Raw genomic sequence first — 25431 nt, 5'->3', positions numbered from 1 at the left:
TCTGCATATAAGTTAAATAAGCAGGGCGACAATATGCAGCCTTGTCGTCCTCCTTCCCAATTTTGAACCACTCGGTTGTTTCATGTCTGGTTCTTACTGTTGCTTCTTGACCCTCGTACAGGTTTCTCAGGAGACAGGTAAGGTGGTCTGGTACCCCCATCTCTTTCAGAATTTGCCACAGTTTGTTGTGATCCACACAATCAAAGGCTTTAGCGTAGTCAATGAAGCAGAAATAGACGTTTTTCTGGAATTCTCTTGCTTTCTCCATGATCCAGCGAAAGTTGGCAATTTGAACTCTCATTCCTCTGCCTCTTCGAAACCCAGCTTGTACTTCCGGTAGTTCTTGGTTCGCATACTGCTGAAGCCTAGCTTTCAGGATTTTGAGCATAAGCTTGCTGGCATGTGAAATGAGCGCAATTGTACGGTAGTTTGAACACTCTTTGGCGTTGCCCTTCTTTGGAATTGGAATATAAACTGACCTTTTCCAGTCTTGTGGCCACTGTTGAGTATTCCAAATTTGTTGGCATATTGAGTGCAGCACTTTAACAGCATCATCTTTTTTAAATAGCTCAGCTGGAATACTGTCATCTCCGCTAGCTTTGTTGTTAGTAATGCTTCCTAAGGCCCACTTGACTTCACTCTCGAGGATGTCCGGCTCAAGTTCAGTGACTGCACTTTCTTGGCTATCAGGGACATTAAGATCTTTCCTGTATAGTTCTTCTGTGTATTCTTTCCACCTCTTCTTGATCTCATCTGCTTCTGTTAGGTCCCTGCCTTCTTTGTCCTTTATCATGCCCGTCTTTGCACAAAACGTTCCCTTGATATCTCCGATTTTCTTGAAGAGATCTCTAGTCTTTCCCATTCTGTTGTTTTCTTCAATTTCTTTGCATTGTTCATTTAAGGAGGCCTTCTTGTCTCGTCTTGCTATTCTCTGGAACTCTGCATTCAGTTGGATATATCTTCCCCTTTCTCCCTTGCTTTTCGCTTCCCTTCTTTCCTCAGCTACTTGTCAAGCCTCATCAGAGAGCCACTTTGCTTTCTTGCATTTCTTTTCCTTTGGGATGGATTGAGTTGCTGCCTCCTAAACAATGTTACGGACCTCTGTCCATAGTTCCTCAGGCACTCTGTCTATCAGGTCTAATCCCTGAAATCTATTCCTCACCTCCACTGTATATTCAGAAGGGATATGATTTAGGTCATACCTGAATGGTTTAGTGGTTTTCCCTACGTTCTTCAATTTAAGCCGAAATATTGCAAGAGGCAGCTCATGATCTGATCCACAGTCAGCTCCAGGTCTTGTTTTTACTGACTGTATGGAGCTTCTCCATCTTTGGCTGCAAAGGACATAATCAATCTGATTTCGATATTGACCATCTGGTGATGTCCATGTGTAGAGTTGCCTCTTGTGCTGTTGGAAAAGAGTGTTTGCTATGATCAGCATGTTCTCTTGGCAAAACTATTAGCCTTTGTCCCGCTTCATTTTGTACACCAAGGCCATGCTTGCCTGTTATCCCAGTGATTTCTTGACTTCCTACTTTAGCATGCCAATCCCCTATGATGAAGAGGACATCTTTTTTTGGTGTGAGTTCTAGAAGGTGTTGTAGGTCTTCATAGAACCAATCAGCCTCAGCTTCTTCGGCCTCAGTGGTTGGGGCATAGACTTGAATTACTGTGATGTTGAATCGTTTGCCTTGGGTTCGTACTGAGGTCATTCTATCATTTTTAAGATTCTCCCCAGTACTGCTTTTCCCACCCTTTTGTTGACTATGAGTGCTACTCCATTTCTTCTAAGGGATTCTTGCCCACAGTAGTAGGTATGATGGTCACCTGAATTAAATTCGCCCATGCTTGTTCATTTTAGTGCACACTTACACTAGAGTAAATAAAAAACTAACATTCAGCTACATGCAAAACAATTGATGTAACATGCTGTTTAGCTCTTAGTCCCCTTTCTCTCCCTCTCTTCCCACCAATTTGTCCTACTCTTCCCGTTTAAAATGAAATTTCGTTTTATCTCCCTCCTTCTCTAGAAACAGAGAACAATCTTGTCCATATATTTATTTATTTAAAATATAAGCAGATCTTTCTTATATAGAAGCATTTCTTCCCTTTGGGCTTCTGGTTCATTTTTTGATGCAATTCAACCATAAAGCCCTTAAATAACCTGGGCCTGGGATATCTGAAGGACCACTTTCTCCTATATGGGTCTGCCTGTTCTCTTAGATCATCCTTGTAGACAGGGCTTTCTCTGTGGGGGTACCACACCTTTGGAACCCTCTCCCCAGAGATGTCCACTTGGTACTGTTGCTATTTTCATTCAGATGTCAAGTGAAAAACATCTTCTTTTCTTGGGCTTTCAGTAAGGGTTTGAGTTTTTAGGGTTGTGTTACTCTTCTCATTTTCTGCTGCAAAATGATTAATTTTTATTTTATGTATTCCTGAATCACCCCTCCATTCAGTGAATGCTCGAGGCAATTTACAATAAAATAATAAAAAACATAAAATAGGGCAATTCCAAACAAAATTAAAACAAAGCATTGAAATAAAACAGGGGAACCTTCTAAAATCAAAGAGTAGCATTAATCCTTAAAAGCTTGGTGGAACAGCTCTGTTGGCTGGGGGATTATGGAAGTTGTACTCCAACTCATCTGGAGGGCACCAGATTGGGGAAAGCTGCAGTGTAATAACCTGTTGATTTTCGCTCTAAATTTGTTTCTATGTTCCATTTTAAAGCTTGTTGTAGGGTGCTTTGAATATTTAGCGGAAAAACAGGTTGTAAACAAAACATACAGTGTTCTTCCACTGAGGAGCTCAGAGTGGCCTTTCGAAGTTGTCTCCCATTCAGGCAGATTACACGGCCAGGCAGCCTTGCTCAATTTAAGCAGTAGAACAGCACGTGTCTTCATATCATTCACTATTAACCTCTTTTAGGGCTCCAATAACAACATGGATTGATGATTAAAATAAACAACTAGCCATGTGCCATGGAAAAAGCATATTTTAGGTGACATCAATTGTCTCCCCATGTAAGATTTTAGAAAGTTCTTAAGAATTGTCCCAGTGACAATCCTACTAATTGCAAATGGAAATTAAGAATTAATTTATTGTAATATAACATAATGTACAAAATCATGGAATTTACAAAGAACTGCATTGTCCACTATTATCAGTCATATATATCTAAAAACCAATGCAACAAATTTATCACAATTTCCTCTTAACGTTATTCCATGTCGGACAAATCTTCTTATTACCAACTACTACTTTATCCAATTACTTTATTAAATACTCATTAATTTAATCCAATTAGGGTGCAATCCTGTGGCCTCTAGTCAGCAGTTAGATGGCCATAGGATAGGTTGGTTCCCGGGAACTGACCTTGGAGCCTGTGCTCCGAGGTCGGTTCCCAGAGAACTGACCCCGACACCCTTCTAAGAGCAGTGCGGAGTGCCGAAAACAGGGTGTTCCTGGGGGCGGGGCAGGGAAGTTGGAAATCCGGTACGACACATCCTATGTGTTGTCCAGCTGCCTCTTCCCACACTCTGAGGAGATCTGCTCCTCACTGATCCTCCTACCCCACACTTGACAGGTGGTCGCTCCTGGGGGTGGAGGTGACTGTTGATCTTGATAGGATTGCTCCTTCCATCACAGCTAAAGTATATTATAACAACAAAAATGGTCTAAATAATTCATTTTTTCATTTTCATTTAAAAAACAGCAGGAGTTATGTCTTATCAATGGCTCAGCCATAATGAAATTACCATCAGGCTTTCACCTGAGCCTAGAAACTTCTGTAAACATGGAGAGTCTACTTTTGGGCTTGAGGAATCCCATGTACATTAGTACTATACCTAGCTGGTTTTCTGCAAGTGTCCCTGAGGTCTGACCCAGTTCCTCAATGCCAGATACGTTCAGTTCCATTCCTGAATACCCACTCCTATCACTGAGCACATCTCTATGACATTTGGTGGATTTATAATACCACAACTGCCAGCTGGGGCATTCCTGACATCTTATGACATTATTAGGGCATCCCTCACACCTGTAACTTCTAGGTGCCCTCCAGAATGATCAGAATATCTCTGTACAAGACATGAAATTCATTGGGTGACCTTGGGCCAGTTTCTCTCTCTCTCTCAGCCTAACCTACCTCTTAGGGTTGTTGTGATGACAAAATGGATGAATATCCACGTATGCCACTCTGAGCTTCTTGGAGGAAGGGTAGGATATCCTCCTCAGCAGGAACTCGCAAGGCAGCAGGAGTGTCACCACCTTAGATAGCTCCATCTTGCTCCAACAAAGGGTGTGGAGGTTGAGGTCTCTCCGTCCAGCTTAACCCATCCCAACCTCCACCCCTGCTTCCTGAAGAGTGTGACTGCTTAAAAGGCCAACCCCCTGGCCTGAAGCTGAGTGCATCTCCTCCTCTCTGTGGCTTCTCACCTGGTGTGCTCCCCATGCCATTGGACAGATGTGGAGCAGGAGTTGCTTGAACTGGGCTTGGGGGAAGGCATCTTTGAGGGTCCTGGCTCAAGATCCACAAGCTCACAATCATCATCTTCATGTGTGGTATCAGGAACCTGGTTCAGTTCCTCAGCTGGTGGCAGAGTTGAGGAACTGACTTGACTGGCTCACCCTCCTCTTGTCTCTGAGCCTTGGCTATGGCTTAAGGCCAGGGCCATTATGACGTGCATGTGTGTGTGTGTGTGTTACATTTATATCCCACCTTTTCCTCCAAGGAGCCCAAGGTATCGTATATGTTCCTCTCCATTTTATCCTCACTGCAGTCCTGTGAAGTAGGTTAGGCTGAGAGTCAGTGACTGGCCCAGAGTCACTCAGTGAGCTTCACTGCTGAGTGGGGATTTGAGCCCCTGTGTCTCCCCACTCCCAGTCCAACACTCTAACCACTACACCACACTGGCTCTATATAAGTAAGGGGGGAAACATCTCACTATCAGGACACTATTTTTGGAGTGGACATCGCACCCCTCACCACTAGTGAATAATTTGGATAGCTAGAACTACACCTCTTGTGTGATGGATTTGCAGCAGCATCTCCCCAGCTTCCCTAGCTAACAGGGAGCAATGACAAAAAGTCATTAAAGCCAAGTGTGCATTGCTTTTTAAATCAAACACCATTCATGTATGTTTTGTTGTTGCTGCAGTGTCTTTCTTTGTGGTGAGCCTAGGGGGTACTTTCATCGGCGTCTTCTTTGCATTCCTGCTCTCACTTGTCACTCGTTTCACAAAGCATGTCCGAATCATCGAGCCGGGATTTGTGTTCGTCATCTCCTACCTGTCTTACTTGACGGCCGAGATGCTCTCACTTTCGGCCATCCTTGCGTAAGTTGCATTTAATTAACTGGTTACTCTTTCAGGTGTTGCCAGAAAAGCGTGTCATTTGAAAGTTAATGTAACGTACTGCTGGGTTGAAAAAGTAAGACAAAAAAAAAGAAAGAAAAAGTAACAAATTAATGGAATCTTGGGGTGACCCCCTAAACTATTGGGCTTGCTGGAGGTAGGAGTTCTGGGGAATTCTATACCTTATGTAGATTACCTGTAAAGGGCTTTGGCCAAATCTAGAAATTGGTTGGAAACAAGATGGCAGTTCTTATGTAGATATATGAGCAACAGCGTAAAGAGAAGCTGTAGGGTGCAATCTATAACATGTGTGTCTGTCTGTCTGTCCACCCATCCATATCACTAAGAAGTGAAACCTAGACACCTCAATCTTGCATGCCTACTAAGGTGATCCTAGGGATGGGCACCTTGGGGTTATTTTGTTTTTAAAATGTATTAATTAATTTTAAGTAATTTAAATGTGTCCATGTGGTTGAAGCCTGGAGTAACATCTTCAGCCATTAGGGGCAGACTTCTCTTACCAGCTCACAACTTTGCCATCCCTATCACTTCAAGCCAGGGGAGATTAGTAGGCTGAGGGACACAGTTATATGCCTGCCCATCCCCCTGCTGTAGGGCAGCCCCCCTCAGAGGAATGGAGTGGACAGACCCTGGGCCGTAGGGATGCACATGGTAGGGGCCGTGCCTAGGGTGCCAGCAGGCATGCCTTCACTCAGACAGGAAGGGCCAATGTGTCCAACTCTGAGAACTTTGTAAGTTGAAGGCTTTGCTGTATCAAACTATGGGCTAGTCGTGCCTGTGAGAAGCTGGGTCCATTTGCTGGTATTAAAGAAACCCCATTCCTGAGCAGATGGCACAACCCTGTGTAAGTTGTCCAGAGTCCATCATCTTGTTCTATGAGGCCAAGGCAGGGCTTGTGACCAAAAGTTAAGGAGGCAGGCAGGCAGGCTGATAGCAACAGTTCAGGTGGTGGGTTGGGCAGAGTGTCAGGCAGTTGTTGAGTAGCACAACCGACAATGAGTGACTAGATGCTCCGGGTCAGTGGTTATTTAAGGCCAGAAGGGCTCCCTATGGGCTCAGATCATGTGATCCTGCTGGACTAAAAGATGGGAGAACTTATCTTTCCCTTTGCTTGCAAACTGCCCCGATGCCTCAGGAGAGTCACCTAGACACTGCTGCTAGAGTCTCCTTTTTAAGACTCTTGGTGTTCTTCCACAAAGCAAGTGATCCAAGAGAACGTCAAGAGCCCTTGAATGTCACAGAGGAATTGTCAGATCTCCCACAGCCAAGGTATGAGAGCTGAGCTGCAGCAAATTCCGTGTCCCTGCAAGGGCATGCTTCTCAAATGGTGCATTTGTAGCCACCTGGAGATGGCAAAAGGTCTCGGTCTGGCCCTCAGTGAGAGAGAAATAAATTAGCTGCAGGCTGTACTTACAGTCCTCACCCCACTATCTGAGGTGTCAAAAGCAGCCATGACTTCATGTGATATGTGACACAAGCAAGGCTGCCTGAGGGTCATTTGGGATGGTACTGTTCCTTTAAGCAGGGCTGACCCAAGACATTTTGCAGCCTGAGGGAGAGCAGCAAATGGCGCCCCTGCCTCCACACAAGGTAAGGTGCATAGTACCCAAAGCCAGCCACCTGAGGTGAGAAATCCCATATGCACACCCCACCACCGGTAGGAAAAATACAAGAATAATAAATAATTTGCTGTCCTTTCATGATGCCCATAATCTGCTGCCTGAGGCAACCATCTCAGTTTACCTAATGGATGGGCTGGCCCCACTTTTTAGGACACAAGTAGGGAAAAGTCATGACCCTCACAATGTGCACTGATAGTTAAACTCTTACTGTTTAGAACAGATATACCCAGCCAGGTGATCTAGTGTAGAGCAGGTCAGTATGTCAGAGGTGTGGTGCTGGAGCCAAAGCACTCATATACAGAGACTAGGTTGGCATAAATCTATTTTTATATTTCAAAATACAAGAATTTAGTAGAAATGACAATGCAGAAAAAGTTTTTACAAGGACAGATGATTAAGACATTTGTTGCATTTCTTCCAGTATAACTTTCTGTGGTATCTGCTGCCAGAAATATGTCAAGGCAAATATTTCTGAGCAGTCTTCTACCACCGTACGATATACCATGAAGATGTTGGCTAGTGGTGCAGAGACTATTATTTTCATGTTTCTGGGAATTTCGGCTGTGGATCCTAATATCTGGACGTGGAACACACCTTTCATACTCTTGACCTTGGTCTTCATCTCTGTCTACAGAATCATTGGTAAGGAAACTCGTTGTCTTACCCCTGCTAAGACTGCTCATTAATTAGGACTTTTGGACTCCTGCATGTTGTCTCACCAAGTGGGCAGAAAAATAAACTAGAACCTCTTGCATGTTTTGACTGGTCAGCTCATCTTCATCACAACTTTTGTAATTCACTGGCTTCAGCCATGGCAGTTCCAGTTTTTTTATGAGACTCTGGGCAAGAGAATGACAGTGTTTTCCCCTGCTCCACAGTGAGAGTCCCGCCTCTCTCCTAGCAAGAGCATGCTGCCTGCATCACTCCCACAAGGTTTAATCCACCCTCCTGACTAGTCTTTTGAGCACTAAGAGAGCTGTAAGGAAGGTGCAATAGGTATTATGACTGACCTAGGATTTGGCTGCTGCTTGGTGTGCCTTTAAACATCCATGGGCCCCAAGAATCTGTCCAACCTTGCCTAGCACTGGTGCCAGCCACATCTTCTGCTTAGAAGTAGTGTCTTCCAGCCTCTTTAGTAACACCCTATTCAGACTTCAAAGGGAGATTATAGCACTGTTGTGCTATAATTCATCAACAGGTTTAATTGTATCACCAGAGCTTTGCATCTGGATAAAGGATTTTTATCAGACTGTATGACTTAGAGCCAGGATGTTTGTGTTATCAGCAACAACTGTGCAGTGAATAATTACTGTTTATAGTAGGATTGTCACTTTCTGCATTTAATTTCCTTTTAGCTGATCAGAAACAAAACCCAGGTGGTCCCACTGTACAGACCCAGTATTCCAACCTTCCCTAGCCTGGTACCCTCCAGATGTCTTTGGAGCACAACTCCCATCATCCCCAGCCAGAAGGCACCAGGTTGGGGAAGGCTGCCATGTACTACTTTAATTCATTGAAGTTGACTAAATACAGATGTTCTGGTAATATTTTAGTCTACATCTGAGAAATTTCAAAGCACCCATTCACTAGGGTACTGATTAATTTTCAGCATATTGATAGAGAAAGCAGAGTTTGCAATTAGCACTTGAAAGATTAACAGTGGACAGCCTTAAAATCTTTTCAAGCAATTGCTATCATTTAAGAGAAATGCCCCCATTCAGCAAGGGCACACAATCTATGTGTGCCACTGATTTCGATTCTCATTGCAGCCCTCATCTAGCCCCCATTGAACTTAATGGGTTGTCTGATGCAGATAAGCATGTACATGTGACCAAGTGTGATTAGAGCTGGATGGTGGCAATAGCTTTCTGATCAGTAAATATCACAAGGATAGGCAAGGTTGCCATTTCTCGGACAGAAATATTGTATTTTGGCAGTAGCTTATTTTATGTTCCTTCAGTGGTCATACCATTCGTAATTCCTAAAGGAATATGTAGACTTTTGTTACTCTGAGGTTTTTTTTTACAGGTGTAATTGTACAGACCTGGATTCTAAACCACTACCGAATGGTCCAGTTGGGCATAATAGACCAAGTGGTGATGTCATATGGCGGCCTCCGCGGCGCTGTTGCCTTTGCTTTGGTGGTCCTCTTGGATGAAAACAAAGTCAAAGATAAAAACCTCTTTGTCAGTACAACTATCATTGTTGTATTTTTCACTGTAGTATTTCAGGTAAATTTCAATTATCCGGCTTTCTTGTTGCTTAGAAGGGAAAGGCGGAGGGCCTACTCAGACATTTCTTCTTCAACCCCATCTGAGAGAGAGTGGTTCATTGTACACACCTGCCTTCTCCTCCTCTCCTCTGGTAGAAAGCAGCATCCGACCCATTTGAAGGCTGTGTTCAGCTGTATGCTTTCTGTCTCAAGAATGAAATCCAGGTCAGAATTTCTACTTGAGGAGAGGAACAGCAGATGGGGAGGGAAGGGAAGGGCATTAGACATCCACAAGCCCACAACTCCTTCCCTTTCATGCTGTGTTTAGGAAGTAAAGTCTGAGCAGGCCCAATGAAGTGTCAAAAGCAGCTCCTAAATATGGGAACTCTATTATGTCAGTAAGCTGAGAATATAATGATTTTTCCTAATTTTAGTAACAGAGATCCCATTTTATGTTTTCACATGGCACCACTTGGGGCAAAACACAATTTGCTCTGCACTAAAAACTCACGTTTCCATGTCAGACCTGAGCATATTAAAAGACTGGAAGTTAATATTTCATGAGAGAGCCATATAATCAAGGCAGATCCTCTCACTGACTTGCAAATATAAATATGATTTGCTTTTCAAAAAAATATTTAGCACAGTTTTTAAATGGGGGGAAATGGTGTGCTTATACTGCTTCATTCTAAATTAGTAACTGAGCAATGATTTTAATACTGCTGGCCCACTGAATGAGTTGAGTCGGAAAAATCTTGATTTTCCTATAACAATTTTTAAAATAACGGCAGAAAGTCTGCATAAAAGACATATGTTAAAAGCAATGATGAAATCTGATTTTTAAAAAGGTATGCAGATCATAAAGCTGTCTTATTTCAGACCGGTATGGCCTTCATTTCAGAATAAATGTTTCAGTAGAGTGAATGGTTCAATTCCATGCCAGTACTATCAACTCAGCTAGCTCTAGCTTGAGAAGGAACCCACACAGTTTTCACATTTCAAACATTTCCAGAATGTTGTGGGATGTGGTGGCTATGCAGTAAGTGTTGCCACCACATTCCAGCAGGCTGTACGGAGGGGATGAAAGGGAGAGCAAGGCCAGTCCGTTAGCCTTGCTGAAGTCCTCCCTCATGAAGACTCCTCAGCTGTCACCACCAGCAGCTATTCTAGCAGGCTTTACTGAGGGAGATGAGAGAGACAGCAGGGCCATTCCACCAGCCCCACTAAAAGAATTATTTTTTCCCCTCTTCTCTCCCCATTCCTTTTTCATGTGTGTCGTGTCTTTTTAGATTATGCGGGCAGGGACTGTAATTGATTATGATCTGGTTTGCACATAATGAGAAGCCACTGTGGGTGAATTTCCCTGTGGGGCTTTTCATTGTGGTGATGGCCACCATTTTGAATGTGGCTGTGGTGGGAGCTCGTTGTAGCTTGCCGTTACATGCAAACTTGGCAAGGGTGGGTTGTTGGAGTGGTTGATAAGCCACCCGCAACCCTAAAACGGCCCATGGGTTCTGGGCAGCTTGTCAACCAGCTCAGCAACCCACCCTCACTGGGTCTGCACATAATGACAAGCTACTGTGCCCTCCACCACAGTTTGAATAACCAGAATGGCAGCCCCTGCTGCAATGAGAAGCCCCGCAGAGAAATTCAGCCATGGTTGGCTCCTCATTATGTGCAAACCGGGCTTATACGTGAGCCACTCTGGGAGCCTTTTTGGCTGAGGAGCAGCATAAAAATACTTCAAATGAATGAATAAATGGCAGCCATCTCACTCGCATAGCATCAGAACTGGCTCGAAGGTAGTTTATTTCAGAGTAAAAGACCTAGCAGAAGCAGCAAATCTCCAGGTGCCATAATACGCCATCAGCAGCTGCAGGAGGGGGACACCCCTTGCCACTGTCTTGACTTCTTGTATCAGAGTTAGTGGCTGGCATAGGGAGTGGGGACCTCACACACAGTGCCAGGGCCATTGTGCAGTTCATGGCGTACTGGGAGTTATGCCAGCGCAAATGTAAGTGGAGATGCTTGGGCAATACGGGATTATACAAGTGCACGCTATTGACTGCGTGCATCTCAAAATGCTGGGTGAGGAGTGGGCTGTGAACACACCGGGATTTTTGCAGAGTAAAATCAACCACCCTTAGACCTCTGGCTGTTTTTATCGTCTATCCATGGCTGCTTCAGTGGGGTGTGATGAAAACGCCTAAAACGAATGCTTTCATTTGGTGACATAGATGTGTTTCCTAGCTATGGAATTTCAGTGTGTATAATGTGTGACTCTCCTGTTGTTGTTGTTGTTGTTGTTGTTTTAATTAGAGTGAGGGTAATTTGTCCATTTCCCTCCACAGGGTTTGACGATCAAGCCTTTGGTGCAGTGGTTGAAAGTGAAAAGAAGTGAGCACAGAGAGCCCAAACTGAACGAAAAGCTCCATGGCAGGGTAAGCAGGGTCATGTTCAAAACAGATCGAAGTCAGTGAGGTAAAGCCTGAATTCTGGTAAGCGGTTTCATCTAAAGCCATCAGACTGCCACTGGCTGCTTTCTAATAGTACCATGTGACTGTACGGTGAAGATCACAGTGGTGCAGCTAGGACTTTCCTAGGCAATGGAGAAGCGAAGGGAAAGCACCCTCCTGAATGGGGGACAGGATGGGACAGGATGGGGAAAGCTGCTATGCTGGCTGAGGCGCTGGGTGGATTCTCTACCCAGTGCCTCGGATGGGGTGGCTTCGCTGCACGTGAGCCTTCCTCGGCCAGGGAAAGCCCACACGCAGCAAAGCCAGCCGAATTGCCCAGCCGAATTGCCATGCTTCCTGACATCATTCAGCCCACAGAGGGTCGGTTGTGTGTGTGTGTGGGATCATCTGGCACTCTACCCGAAAATAGCGTGACATCCCTGGTGTACAGGACCTGCTCTTTTCCAGGTATTTTATTTGAGGAATAAAGAGGTCCTCAAATAAAGGTCTCAAAATCCACTTTTGAGTCAGAGTTCTCATAGTCTACTATTCAGCAGAGAAACAAATCTATTATTTTTCTGACACTGAGATGACGATGTTCAGCTTTTAGGTGAATGTGTTATCCTAAACTCCCTCATGCTGGAGGCAGCAGGAAGGAACACGTTCTTTTTGGCCAGTGCTTATAGCTCAGTGCTAGAGCATATGCTTTCCATACAGAAGGTTCCAGGTCCAATCCACAGAACCTTCAGCTAAAAGACACTTGGGTAGAAAGGCGGGGAAGGCCTTCTGCCTAGGATCATAGAGAGCTGCTGTCAATCAGACAGTACTGGTCTGACTCTGTACAGTTGCATCATACGTTCCTTCGAAAGCCATCATTTGTAAGAGAATAGAATCAGTGGTATTATCCTTCATTGGCTATATATACATATTTCCAGAGGAGTTTGAGAGTTTGAAATCTACCTGATGCCAGCTAGTAAGGCTGGGGCTGGCACAAGTGAACATCCTGGCGGATTGTGCTCTTGCTCAGCATGGTAAACCAAGAACAAAACTGAAGAAGGCAATGCAGGAGAGGTGCTATCAGGGGCTTATATGTTTCTCACAAAGGTATGTTATAAAGGTGAAGGGTAACTCTCACAATGCTACTTGCTTTATCCTTGATAAGGATAAGGAGACCATCCAAATCTGGCCTCTGCCTATATTGAAGTTGTTCTGTGGTACTCTCTCCAGTTACCTAGCCAAGATTAATGTTATGCTCTTTGTTTTTGCAGGCCTTTGACCACATTCTTTCCGCTATTGAAGATATATCTGGTCAAATAGGACACAATTACCTAAGAGACAAGTAAGCATGACTAAATAGCTAGACATGATAGCCTGATATATGGCCATCTAATAAACAAACTAATAGTTAGTGAGACAGATTAGTTCTGTCAGAGAGCAACATTGGAAACCCTTTCTATTAAACCTTGGGATTGCTGGAATTCTCCCAGTTCTTTTGAAAGCGGACTTATACAGTAGCTCTTTGCATTAACTGTGCCAGTTTGAAACCATTCAGGAATTTACATATCTTATCCCTTTCTTAGTAGCACCAAAGCCTGCTTTTTCTAATTTTTCATTTTACTCGGCATGGAAAGGCAAACTTGTGAGGCTCTTAAAACCTTATCTTATTTTAACACAATATTCCTTGGCAGAAGCATTAGAAAGACTCCATTTCGAACCTTTCTTTCATAGCCTTCACATGTCAGGGTTTGGTCCAACAGGTGAAGGAAACTTCCTCAGTTTCAGGCAAGAGCCAGGCCCAGGTGTCTCTAATACTGCCCCTGGCAGGGCTGAGCTGGGCTTTGCCATTGGTTGGATGGCTGAAAGGATGGTTCTGTGTTTCTGCCTTGCGCAGCAGATCCCTATGCATGGCTTCCCCCCTCTTCAAGACCAATAGGAGGCAGAGGGTGTGGCCTGTTGGGGGCAGCATGAAGGCTCACAGTAGTGTCCAGGCCCCTACAGACCAGGGCCCCCCACAAATAACCACCCAAAGAGTGACAGGTGATCAGGGTAGCAGGGCAGCAGACGCAAACTCCATTTTCTGTAGTCAAGATGGTGCTATGATTTAAGTAAGTGTATAATGCAAAACTGCACATGCTCCGAGTACGTCTTTTTTAATATCAAGATTGGCTAACAGTTTTGTTGGTGTTGTTTCTAACATATAAGGAATGTGGAAAGAGTTGTAAAGCATAGAATGGCAGTGGGGTGTGGGAAAAGAGAAATGTTAGTTGTGTGCATCACAATTGAAGTGATTCTAAAGGGGGCCCTTTAGTCCAAGGTCTAAAATTACCTAGCTGCACCTCTGAAAGCTCATACAGGTCGCAATGCAGAACTGAGTAGCAGATGTGCTGTGTTGAACATATCCAGGGAGTTGGGAACCAGGTCCATCCCATGCAGCAGGGTGAAGCAACTTTCTCCAGGTGGCATAGGGTGGTGTGGAGGGCATAGATGAAAGCAAGAATGGGAGTCTGAATGGTGCAGCAAAACTTTTTAAAGTGTAGGTCCTAACTGGAGGAGGTGACATTTGGGCTCTGCTTCAGGCAGCAAAATGTCCTTGGGCCAGCACTGTGGGAACCTCTGAAGTAAGAGGAGGTTAGGTCCCTGCTCCATAAAGGAGTAAGAGCAGGGTCACAGAGTGTGGACCGCACCCCACAGCGATGATTTCTCTTATCTTTTTCCAGAGTGAAATTCTCCCACTGGTGATTTGCTTTGTTTCCTTTGTTTCCACCATCAAACTGGTGACAAGATTCTGTGTTGTCCTGATCTGGGGGGAATTTTACATGGTATCTCTGTATAGAAAGTCTCCCCTGTTTCTGCTCAATTATACACTGTGAGATGTAGCAGAACAAATGAGTTAGGAATGCCTTAGGAGGGAGCCTCTGTAGAATTATGAAAAGTACTCTATCTCTGGTTGCTTCCACTCGCTACCCCAGCTTCTTTCCAGCTTCTTACTTCCTCTCTAACTGAGATGCCACTTGGAGTGGCATTCCAGTCGTGGCTACTTAAACACTGAATTTATACCAGCTACGCATTGTGTGTTTAAATACCTTAGGTGGTCCAATTTCGACAGACAAATCCTCAGCAAAGTACTGATGAGAAGGTCTGCTCAGAAAACTAGAGACCGGATTCTTAAAGTTTTCCGTGAGCTCAACTTGAAGGATGCCATTAGCTATGTGGCGGAGGTAATTCTAAATATATTTCATGATGAAACATGCTATTGCCTTTTTTAGATTTTTTTTTCAAAGTGTGTAATTAGTAATATATTAGTAAATTAGAAATCTACATATGCATCCAGCCTAAATTAAGCACTTTTCATCTCACTGATTTCAATGAGAGAAGTTAGAATTAAGTATGTGCCAAACTCTCTCCTAGTGTAATTTAGGTCTAATCAACTGCTTAGCTTTGGCTGGATTGTGCCCATGATCTTGCGTGCCAGAGACTGCAGTAAATATTCATAATTTACTTCAGATTTTAGCTACAGCAATGGGAAAGGTTTAGATTTGACTTAAGCAGCCCTAAACAGCAAATTTTCCTCTTTGTTATCTCACATTTGTTGGAATCAGAAGAATATCGTTCACAACACTGTGTGGTTCTCTTTGTTCAGATGTGCAGTGTTGGTTTCTCCAAACTTTGAGCCTAAGTGTAGCTGGACTTTAAAGCCCATCACTTTTGAATCACAGATGCCTTCATTTCAGAAGCTGTCTTAGTATTTAGAGGAGAGGTGGATAGACTTCAGGCATGTGGGGTGTACTTTATTTTTACCAGAATTCCAAGGTCCACCAAGCAGTGTTAGTTGCAAAATAGTGGCGAAGCCAGACACAGTAGTGACTCAGAAGGTGGAGCCTATTACCTACTGCAGGAGTGGGCATCTTGTGGACCGCAGCTCCCATCATCCCTGCCTACTGCTTCCCATGAGCCATACCTGAAGATAACTTGCATCTGCAAGTAGAAAACTACATCTGAATTACTACAGATCAGAGGTTCCAACACAAAACTCTAAAACCAACCTTGGAAATACTCCTAATTAAAGGTGAAGAATAGTGAGTCTATGAGATAAATGATAAATGGGAGCCAGATAAATCCTTCCCAGTTTACTGCAAATAATCCAGAGATCTACCAGTAGATCCCAATCTACCTTCACCCTACCTCCCAGTTTAGAATATCTGCTGGGACTAGACCTAGTTTATTTATTAATGGTATATGTATACAGCCCCAATAACTGATGTTTGTTAGTTAAAAGTGGATTTACACATTACAAGGAAGCACTTTTATCATACTTTTGGTGTAACATGGGGAAATGGTGACTCCTGCATCTCTCCAGCAGTGATGTATGTGAGCTCCACATGTATCTGGAATTCATGCACACCACTTCACTGAGAATGGAAAAAGCACACCATTTACATAAACTGTGGAGCCAATTACCATCATAGGGTTAAGTCCAATGTCACACCAGCAGGTCTCTGCTAGTGTAACACGACACCCAAAAATCTTTTCTGGAGCGAAGAGGTTTCCCAGTCCTCTGGAGCACATTTGGGGGGGGGGGGTTACAGGGGGGAGGGTAAATTTCCACGCTCCCAATTCCACTGACAGAGCTGCTTGGATTCAACCCCACTGTAGCTAACTTTTATGATTTCACTATAGTTGCTTCCATGATGGGAACCAGGCAATAACTTCAGTGCACTCTGTGTACACAATTTCCAAAGGGTTCAGTCCTCTGCCACATCTATAGTAAGGTATAAGAAGTGTAAAGCTTTCAAAGAAAAATCTTTTAACCTGGAGAAGAAGGGGAAGGATGCCACCCCCACTCTTTTTTGTAGCTCAAGATACGTGTGTTTCCACATTTAAAAAAAGAGTCCTCTGATTGAAAGTACTCATGTGTGCATGTATATACATTCTTGGTTGAACAGGGAGAGCGAAGAGGTTCTCTGGCATTCATCCGCTCCCCAAGTATTGACAATACAGCCAACGTGGACTTCAGCATTATTAATCAAATGAATGGAGAGGCCTCTGTCTCCCAATTGCTGTAAGTGGATTAGACCTTGGCCCCATATTGTGTGAATAGTTTTATGTCTGTCAGTGGCTTGAAAGTTAATGTTGCACAAGTCAGCAGTAAAGGGGCGGGGGAGGAAATACGTACATTTTGGGTTTGTCTCATGGTTTTAATGGGAGAGATTCCATCAAATGCTTAACCCTCTAATTGGGACCAGCAGTACTTCAGCGTGCCAGTGTGCTTGACTTTGGCTAAATCATGCCCCTTGGGATAGACTTTGGCTATCAGGACTGTATCTCTATTATTTCTTTGATTTCTGTCCCATGGGCTCAAGCCAGCTTACTGAAGTCTTTCTAAATGTTAATAGTTTCTCTATCCCTAGGGGTTCACAATCTAAGGAGACATGCAGCAGAAATCCTATGCATGTCTACTCAGAAGTAAGTTCCACTCTTTTCAGTGGAGCTTACTCCTACTAAGTGTGTTATGGACTGCAGGCTTAGACTACAGACTGCAAGTGAGGGATTGCATTTTTGACATCTCGACCATGAAAAGAACTCCCTGACTGTTAAAAGCTAGCCTGTCAGGGAAAAGAGGTTGATCCTCTGTTTCTCCCTGATGTTCTGGTTTTCTATATGAGGCACTTTCTAACACGGGGAAGTATTTAAATTTGCCTTAGAGCGTACTCACTTCCAACTCCTGTGATTCAAATAACTAACTAGGAATAGGTCTACCTTAGGCCTTCGATCAGGCCATGTTCTCCCAAAATGGTAAGCCAGAACTTTGGCAAAACCTGGCTGGCTGCAAACAAGTTGTGTGCTGGTACATGCAGCATTTTTGCTCACACTTTGCTCTTCGCAACACTTTGGTGCGAGTAGCCAAACCAGGGGTGTCACACCTCTTTCAGGCCGAGGGCCAATTTCGGTTTCAGAGAAATGCTCAGGGGCTGCATTCCAGTGGTGGGTGGGTGAAGGCAAAGGAGGCAAAGCCAAAAATACCAGCGTATTTTAGCTTATAGCTGTTACTGCCAGTAACCAAGCATTAGGAGAGACATTTTAGAATGGGAAAGAGGTGGGAAACCACCATTGTTTGGGGGGGGGGCATCTGGGGAACCCCCAAGCAGGCCAGATTTGGCCCACAGGCCTGAGGTGTGACACCCCTGTGCTGAACTAAACAGAAATAGAAAGCTTATCATGATGTCCAAACCCAGGATCCTGGTTTGTTGTTCCCTTTACAAGCCAGGATCATAAACCAGGTTTATGAATCTTGGCTTGTTTGGGAGCAACATTCTCCCAGTGCACAGGCAGCCCATATATGGTAAGCCAGGCTTACCATGTGTGAACATAGCCACTATATAGAGTAAGCACAGTAAACATAGGCTTACTTTGAAAGTGCGCAGCCCATGTGCTAGTGGTCAGCATAACTTGGGCAGCAACCATTAGCTTGTCACTTAGAGACTTGTATTTCCAGCTAATGCCACTTCTAAATTGACAACAGGTTCTTATCATGGAGACGTGGATTCAATTATTTCTGTGTTTTAATGTTCCCAAACTTGCCAGTTTTGTTATTTGATAAGCAGAAAGCAAAAAATAAAAATAAAATCTCTCTCTTGCTTTAGGAGAGAAACGTCCAGTTCTGTCTGTCTTGATATGCAAGCACTAGAGCAGAGGAGAAAAAGCATCCGAGACGCAGAGGATATGTTCACCCACCATACCCTACAGCAGTATTTGTACAAGCCCAGGCAAGAGGTGAGAGCATGCCCACCAAAGAATGCCTTACAGCCAGAATCAAAGGAATCCAACCACTGAAGTTTTGGATGTACAGCAGGGGTGTAGAACCTCAGGTGCGGGGGACAAATCCATCTCTCTCGAGGTCCCAATCTGGCCCTCAGGGGTTGCCCAGACGGCCACGCTTCCTTCCCTTTCTCCCCGACCACTGATCATTTGTACTTTGTACAGGGAGAAAGAGAAGCATTCAAACCAGGCAACATTTTAAAACTGGCTTTTTCTCACATTATGAGTAGCTGTTGCTCACAACATTAACTGGCTTTTGCAAGAACAGGAGCATCCTCTTGTGAAGCATGAGTGCTGCCATAGAACCTACCTGTTAGAGCACAGTGTGAACTCTTGCCCCAGTGCTTATTTATTCTTTCATTTATTTATTTGATTTATTAGCCGTCCATCTGGCCGGCTACCCGGCCACTCTAGGCGGCGTACAATACTAATAACAAGTTTACATAATCAACTGAACAAAAAAACAGCAGCAGCAGCAGCACTAGTTGCTATTGCCCTTCTGCTCACGGTTCTTTGGATCCAACAGTCTCTGAGAGCCACTTTCAGTGATCCAAAGCTTTCAAGTCTCATGTGTATTTTCTCTGCAGGAATATGCATGAAAGGCCAGAACCCAGTGGAGGCGGGTGACTCCTATGTCAGTGGGGCAGTGAATCCACTCTGGGTTTCAGTCAAAACCAGTAAGAACTCTAGAGGAGTTATCCAAGGTGCTGAAGCAATTTTGAGGATAGGATTCAGCACTTTGGATAGCTCCTTTAGAGTTCTGACTGAAACCCAGAGAAGATTCACTGCCCCACTGACATAGGAGCCACCACCCTGCACTGCCAGAACCCACATCTGCCCAGCTTCAAATAAAACCAGGAGGTTTGGGGAGAGGAGGCACAAGTCACATAGACATTTCCTCTCTCAGCTCCTCTTTGAGATGTCAGAAGAAGCTCTGAGGTGGAGATTGCAGAATGTTCCCACCTGTATTTTTCTTTTGGGTTTATTTTGGAATATACACTTGCTTGTAGACTGTGAATCCTGGGACTTTTGGTAATGTGATTTGAGTAGCCCTTTTTTTGTGAAGGGAAGGTACTTGCATATCTGATATAATTGCAAGTGTTCCAGGCAGAGTTTTTAACAAACATTTTTGATTCAGTAAACTTATTTTTTTTAATCCTCATTGTTGTTTAATGGTTTAGCCTAGGTTGTGTTGGGATGCAGTAGCAAGGGCTTAATAATGTGGTGAGAAGCAAGGATTCACGGCAGGGCACCTATATCATAGACACTGGTTTTGATCTTCTTTTCATCTTGGCTACAGCACAAACTTCTGTACAGTCGACATGAAATAACTCCGAATGAAGATGATAAGCAAAACAAGGAGATTTTCCAGAGAACCATGAGAAAACGTCTGGAGTCTTTCAAGAGTACCAAACTGGGCTTGAACCAGCCGAAGAAGCTGAACAAAATTCACAAGAGAGACCGAGGCCAAAAAAGAGTAAGAGCAGAGCATTTGAGATTGCTTCATTAATATTTCAAGGGAAAAGAGGTCGCAAGTGTCTGTGTCCATGTGAGGGTTTCCTGCAGGTCAGACTTGGAGCCAAATGACACGTGACATTAAATTTATTTATTTGGAATATTTATATCTTGTTTTGTAGTCCAAAAGATTCTCCCAGTGGAATCACACTAAATTCTAGCACAGGAACAGAAATTACATAGTGTCTACCTGATGCCATAATATTTTGTTTGTTTGTTTATCATTTAATTTAATTTATATCCTGCCTTACCTCCGAAAAATGCACTCAAGGAGGCTAGCAATAAAATTTGAATTAAAAACAAAATTTTAATTAAAACGTATGGGGTTAAATACAGATCTAAGCTGGATCAACTGTGCTGGAAGAAGTGGACTTCCCTGCCCCCTCCTCCCTGTGGCAGCCCCTGAAAATGCTACAGTGTGTCAGGAGACCCTGCTGAATGGGGTGAGCTGTGATATAGGGGGGATCCCCCCAAATCAGGCAGAGGGTCCTTCCGTGAGTAGAGCCCATCCTTTTGAGGAAGGTCCCTTCCTCTTGAGGAAAGCAGATCCAGGATCCAACCCAACATAAAAACAAATCAATTAAAAGCACAATTAGAAAGACAGGGCGGGGTGTTTGTGGTTGCTGGGTCAGAGACTGGTGGTACTTTGTGGTTTAAAACAAAAGTAATCTCAGTTCTCCTTCTACTGTCTTGCTTACTATGTCTTGTTTTTGTCAGCTGTACTCCTATTTCGCCTTGATTTTTCAATCTCCTATTGGTATATACTGTATTCATTACTTCTGGATTTTGTGTTGGTGCGTTTAAATATTGTGGTGTGCATTTTCTTTTAAATGGAAAGGCAGACTATAAATGTTTTTTGTAAATAAATAAAATTAATAAATTGTCCTCTAGTTCAGGATTATTGCCCTCTTTCCCACTGATTCTTTTATGTATGTATGTATGTATGTATGTATGTATGATGCCTCTCAGTCACTCTCTTCCACAGAAAGAAAGCAAAATACATTGAGACTAGAAGAACATGTGGGGGAAAGGTGGTGATTTATTTAAAAGCTTCCTTGCCCACCCATGCCAGCCCAGCTCCTATCCTGTGATTTATTTCTTTTTTCTGGAGACCCTGAGAAGGACCCAGAAACACTTGACGTGCTTCACATGAAACTAGGATGGTTAATAAGCTACTGTGGCTTATAAACCATCCTCACATGTGCTGGGTGTGTGTGCCGCCCGATTCCCCCAGTTACCCTCACGGGGTGCAGCTTGTCATGTCATCCAAACCTGGCAAGGGTGAGTGGTTGGTAGGTGGGTAGGGTGGTTAACAAACCACCCAGAAACCCTACTACAGACCATGAGTTCTGAGTGGTTTGTTAACCGCCCCAGTCACCCACCCTCAACCTCCTAAGGGGGTATGTTAACACCAACCCTCTTCTCACTTGACTTCCCTTTCACATTCATTTCACTTTGATTGCCGCGTGTTGTCCTGAAATCCTCTTTTGAGTTCACTTTCACAAAATTATATGTTAACATTAAGAAATGCTGAATTTTCTGCTAATATGGCCATGCTCCTAGATGCAAAGGTGCAACTTTGCCAAAAGGGGAAATAAATAAAACAAACAAAAACAAACAAATATTTTCCAACTGTGAGGGGAAAGGAATTGGATAATGGCCAGGAAGAACCACAGTACTGAATTGCTTCTGCACCAGTTATGCAAAATAATTGTGCCTCTTCCAAAAGGGATTTGTTTTTGTAGGGAGGATCAAGGAAGTGGCCACAATCAGTGCTGTGCAAACTGTGCCCCAGGGCTGGTCCACCCATGAATCAGGGTGAGGCGCCTGAATCAGGTGGCGGAGCAGGAGGAGAGGCACATCGCACCACTCCCAGCCCCCACAGACAGCAGGCCCCCACCCACCCATGCCACCACTACCCCACCTCCTCCAGTGAGTGCTCTAGAGAGCCCTGCCAGCCACTCTCCCACTGTGGCATTTGTCACAGTGAGGGGGTGGCTGGTGGGGCTCTCCAGAGCAGCCACCCACCATTTTCTTCCCTTCTTGAGAGCCATGCAGCCAGAAGAGGTGGCTGCAGGGGTCCTGTGAGACCTGGGCAGCTGCTTCTTCCTGCTGCACAACTCTCTATACAGCCAGTGTGGCAGTGGCAGAAAAGGTAAGAGGGGTGTGGGACAGGGGAGGGGGGGCACAGCATGGAAACAGGGAGGGGAAGGGGCACAATGTGGCGGCCCATGTTCTTTCCTGCTTCAAGCGCAAGAGCTTGCACCAGGGCTGCTGTCCCCTTATGCAAGGATCAGCAGAGGTCATGGGAAATATTGCTGCTCAAACCCTAAGTTTGAGAATCAGACATCTAAAAGGTTGACTTAAGGAGTGGACAGGTTCAGTGATAACAGCAGCCTGTTAACTCTATCAGTCTTGAAGAACACACATGGTCAATGTTGGAACCTTTGCAGAAGCATGGCAATTCTGGGCTCTGTAATCAACAGTGAGGGGCAATGTACATAGGGACAGCACCATCGGGGTGATTTATTTCTGGGTCCTCCCAAGGTCCTCATGGAACACACAAGATCTGTTGCATTAGGAACCAATTCATGGCTGCTTCTGCTAAGGCGAGGCAAAAAAGAATAAATTCACTTCCCCACACTCCCGATGAAAGACAATAGTACCTGATAGTGTTTTTGTTCGCAGAAGATGGGACCAGAGACTATTGCTGCTGTGTTGGTAGTATTTTAGGCTGATGGACACCTGAAACTTTGAAAGATACTTCATGGGAACAGAAACATGATTATCTTTTTTTCTATGTTCTGGACATATAAGATGTACTTTATGGCTGTGGCTGTAATCCTTTGCACGCTGACTTGGGGACAAGTGCCACTGAATGAAGTGAGACTACTGCTGAGTAAAAATGCCTAAGACTGGGCAGAAAGTTTATCCATTGGGTTGCCTCCTTTCGATCTGGACATGTTGCTTATGTCTAAGAAGCATGGCCATGGAATATCTCACTGTACCTCCCATTGAACTGAAGATGTGGGCCTTAGCTCTTATTTCCAGGTCAAAAAATGACAACCCTATATATATGGATCCTACCATTGTCTTACTCAAGAACACTTTTCAAACTGGATACACTTTTATTAATGAATATGTTGCTTGCAGCTAAGATAGTTCTAGCTATAGGGTAGTATCCAGTGATGATGCGGTGCTAGCACTAAGGATGTTGCACTAACATAAACCACCAGGAGCACAACAGCATTAACTCCTGCAAGTGCAAAGGGAAAAGCAGTTTGCTGCCAAAATTCAGGAAATGTCGGCAGCAAACCACCACTTTCTCCCTTTGATGTAGCAAATGCTAATGACCTTACACTAGTGTTGGTTTACGCCAGTCCAGCTTCATAAGTGCTAGTGCTGCACCGCCATTGGATACTGCCCAGACACTGGAAGGTGCCAATCAATAAAGGAATGGTTTATTAAAGTGTTGGATGTTGCAGAGATGGACAAGTTGATAGACCTCTATTCTAGCCTTTTTGTTAAATAAATGTACATCATTTATTGATGTAATTTTATTTTATTGGATAGGAATTTGTTTTTGTAAAAAAAAATATGTAAATTTAAAATAAATGAGAGATGTTTATATAATAGAAAAAGTCAGGTGACAAACTTTTCATCGGTTAAATATTTTAGTTGTGAAATAAAATATAAGTATCGCAACACTTTTCTGCCATGATGGAAGTTTACTTTCTATTCACCAGTAAAAATATTTGGGCCAAGTAAAAGATACCACTTTATTCTACCTTTATATGCTATATACCAAAAAAAAGGTTTATGTGTCATTTTGCTTATTTATTTCAGAGAAATAGCAATATCATACCAAATGGAAATCTATCTACAGAAGCCCTAAAGGAAAAAGGTAAATATGCTGTTAGGATAATATTAATTCACTGCATTTTTTTAAAGTTTAGCAGTAAAAAATGTTGGCTGGCATTTCAAATACATTGTGGCTTTTATCTTTTTTCTATTGCATATAGTTAAGGCATGTAATGCTCAGATGAGGAATGGAAGGAATTATTCAATTAGTATTTTGCTTCTATGTTTTTGTAATCTGAGCATTCCTTGAGGGATGTCTTTAAGATGACATTACAGGGCTAATATAAACAACCCTTTCCTCACTTTATTGACATTGTCAGGTATCCCTGGCTGAATATGTTATAATGAAAACGTGGTGAGTTTACATGTGAACACTGACAGTCCCAGGTGAATTACATCGTTTCTTCAACCAGATACATACGGCTTGACATTTTGGGCACACAAAAGCAAATCCTGATGAATCTTATTTAGGTGACTTTTACAAAAGTTGTTTGGGATTGTGCACATGTGAATGGCCACATTCCCCAACTGTGAGTCAGTCGGCATAGACAATACTGAACTAGATGACAAGTGGTCTGACTTGTATAAAGCAGCTTCTTATGCTCATGGAGAGTTTGACCCTCAATTATTTTCCTTTTAGGACAGGGCGACTTCTGCTATGGATAGGGCACTACCTCGTTCTGCCCCAAATCTCTAGTTTTTGTCCTGCGTCATTCATACACAAACTGATGGAGCTTAGAAATAGGACATAGATAGCTAAATAGCAATAAAAAAGAAAAGAAAATTCAACGCACACCGCCTGATAAGTTGTACAAACAAAAGGGACTGCAGTCAGTGTATTTGTTTGGAAACCCTATTTCTGCAGCAGATTTCCCAGGAAAGCTTCTATCAAAGGTAGATCAAAGGTGGCATTGCAGGATCAGAATAATTCCCTTGTCTCACCAGAGGTTTGATGTGTGTTACATACAATACTAGCCACGTTAGCCATTTTAATTTTACTTCCAATACTACTTTAGAGATCTACCGTAGATCTCATTGGAAGATGCATCACTAGAATCACTCAGTTTGTGCAGCAGATCATTAATGCATCTCTACTATACACTTAATTAATTTTGTTTTCTTCTAGAACTTGAGTTTTCTGAACCAGAGGAGAATGATTATGACCATCTACAGACAGGGAGAGCAATGGACTTCCTAGCTAATGTTACCAAGCAGAATTTCACAGATACAAGCGGTAAGAAAATAAGTACATGATTTCACTTCTGCAGTATTATAGTATTATAAAAGCAATATATTAATATTGTGATATTATTTAATGTATCACTTATAGTCTTAATAACAGGTGCTGATATGAGAATTCACACAGGTTCAAAAATCTGGTTAATTATCTATATTTGAAAGCAAATTCAAGTAGAGATCAGTCCAATGGCTTAAACCCCTATGAAACATGCTACACAATATTAAACCTTGTTTCACAGTACTGTAAAACTCAGTTTTCCCAGTTTTCTGGAGGTGCCAGGATTTTGTGACAACAGTTCCATTATGAAATTGGAAGATGGTGGCATTATAA

General features: G+C 43.4%; 1 protein-coding gene across 1 annotated transcript in view; it reads left to right on the top strand.

Annotated features, from left to right (window-relative positions):
• Positions 1–25431, top strand: part of SLC9A3 (solute carrier family 9 member A3) — a 73582-nt gene that overhangs the window by 46989 nt on the left and 1162 nt on the right. The window contains exons 5-15 of the mRNA XM_084859799.1: positions 5163–5340; positions 7423–7643; positions 9030–9232; positions 11565–11654; positions 12938–13008; positions 14758–14887; positions 16613–16728; positions 18311–18440; positions 19786–19962; positions 23847–23904; positions 24988–25095. Of these exons, the coding sequence (XP_084715925.1) occupies positions 5163–5340; positions 7423–7643; positions 9030–9232; positions 11565–11654; positions 12938–13008; positions 14758–14887; positions 16613–16728; positions 18311–18440; positions 19786–19962; positions 23847–23904; positions 24988–25095 (1482 nt within the window). The remainder of the gene's footprint in view (positions 1–5162; positions 5341–7422; positions 7644–9029; positions 9233–11564; positions 11655–12937; positions 13009–14757; positions 14888–16612; positions 16729–18310; positions 18441–19785; positions 19963–23846; positions 23905–24987; positions 25096–25431) is intronic.

The sequence above is a fragment of the Heloderma suspectum genome, chromosome 5 (assembly GCF_057233095.1).
Source record: "Heloderma suspectum isolate Gila_16-S chromosome 5, 16-S_ref, whole genome shotgun sequence".
Lineage (NCBI taxonomy): Eukaryota > Metazoa > Chordata > Lepidosauria > Squamata > Helodermatidae > Heloderma > Heloderma suspectum.
This window is presented reverse-complemented; position numbering and strand designations above follow the sequence as displayed.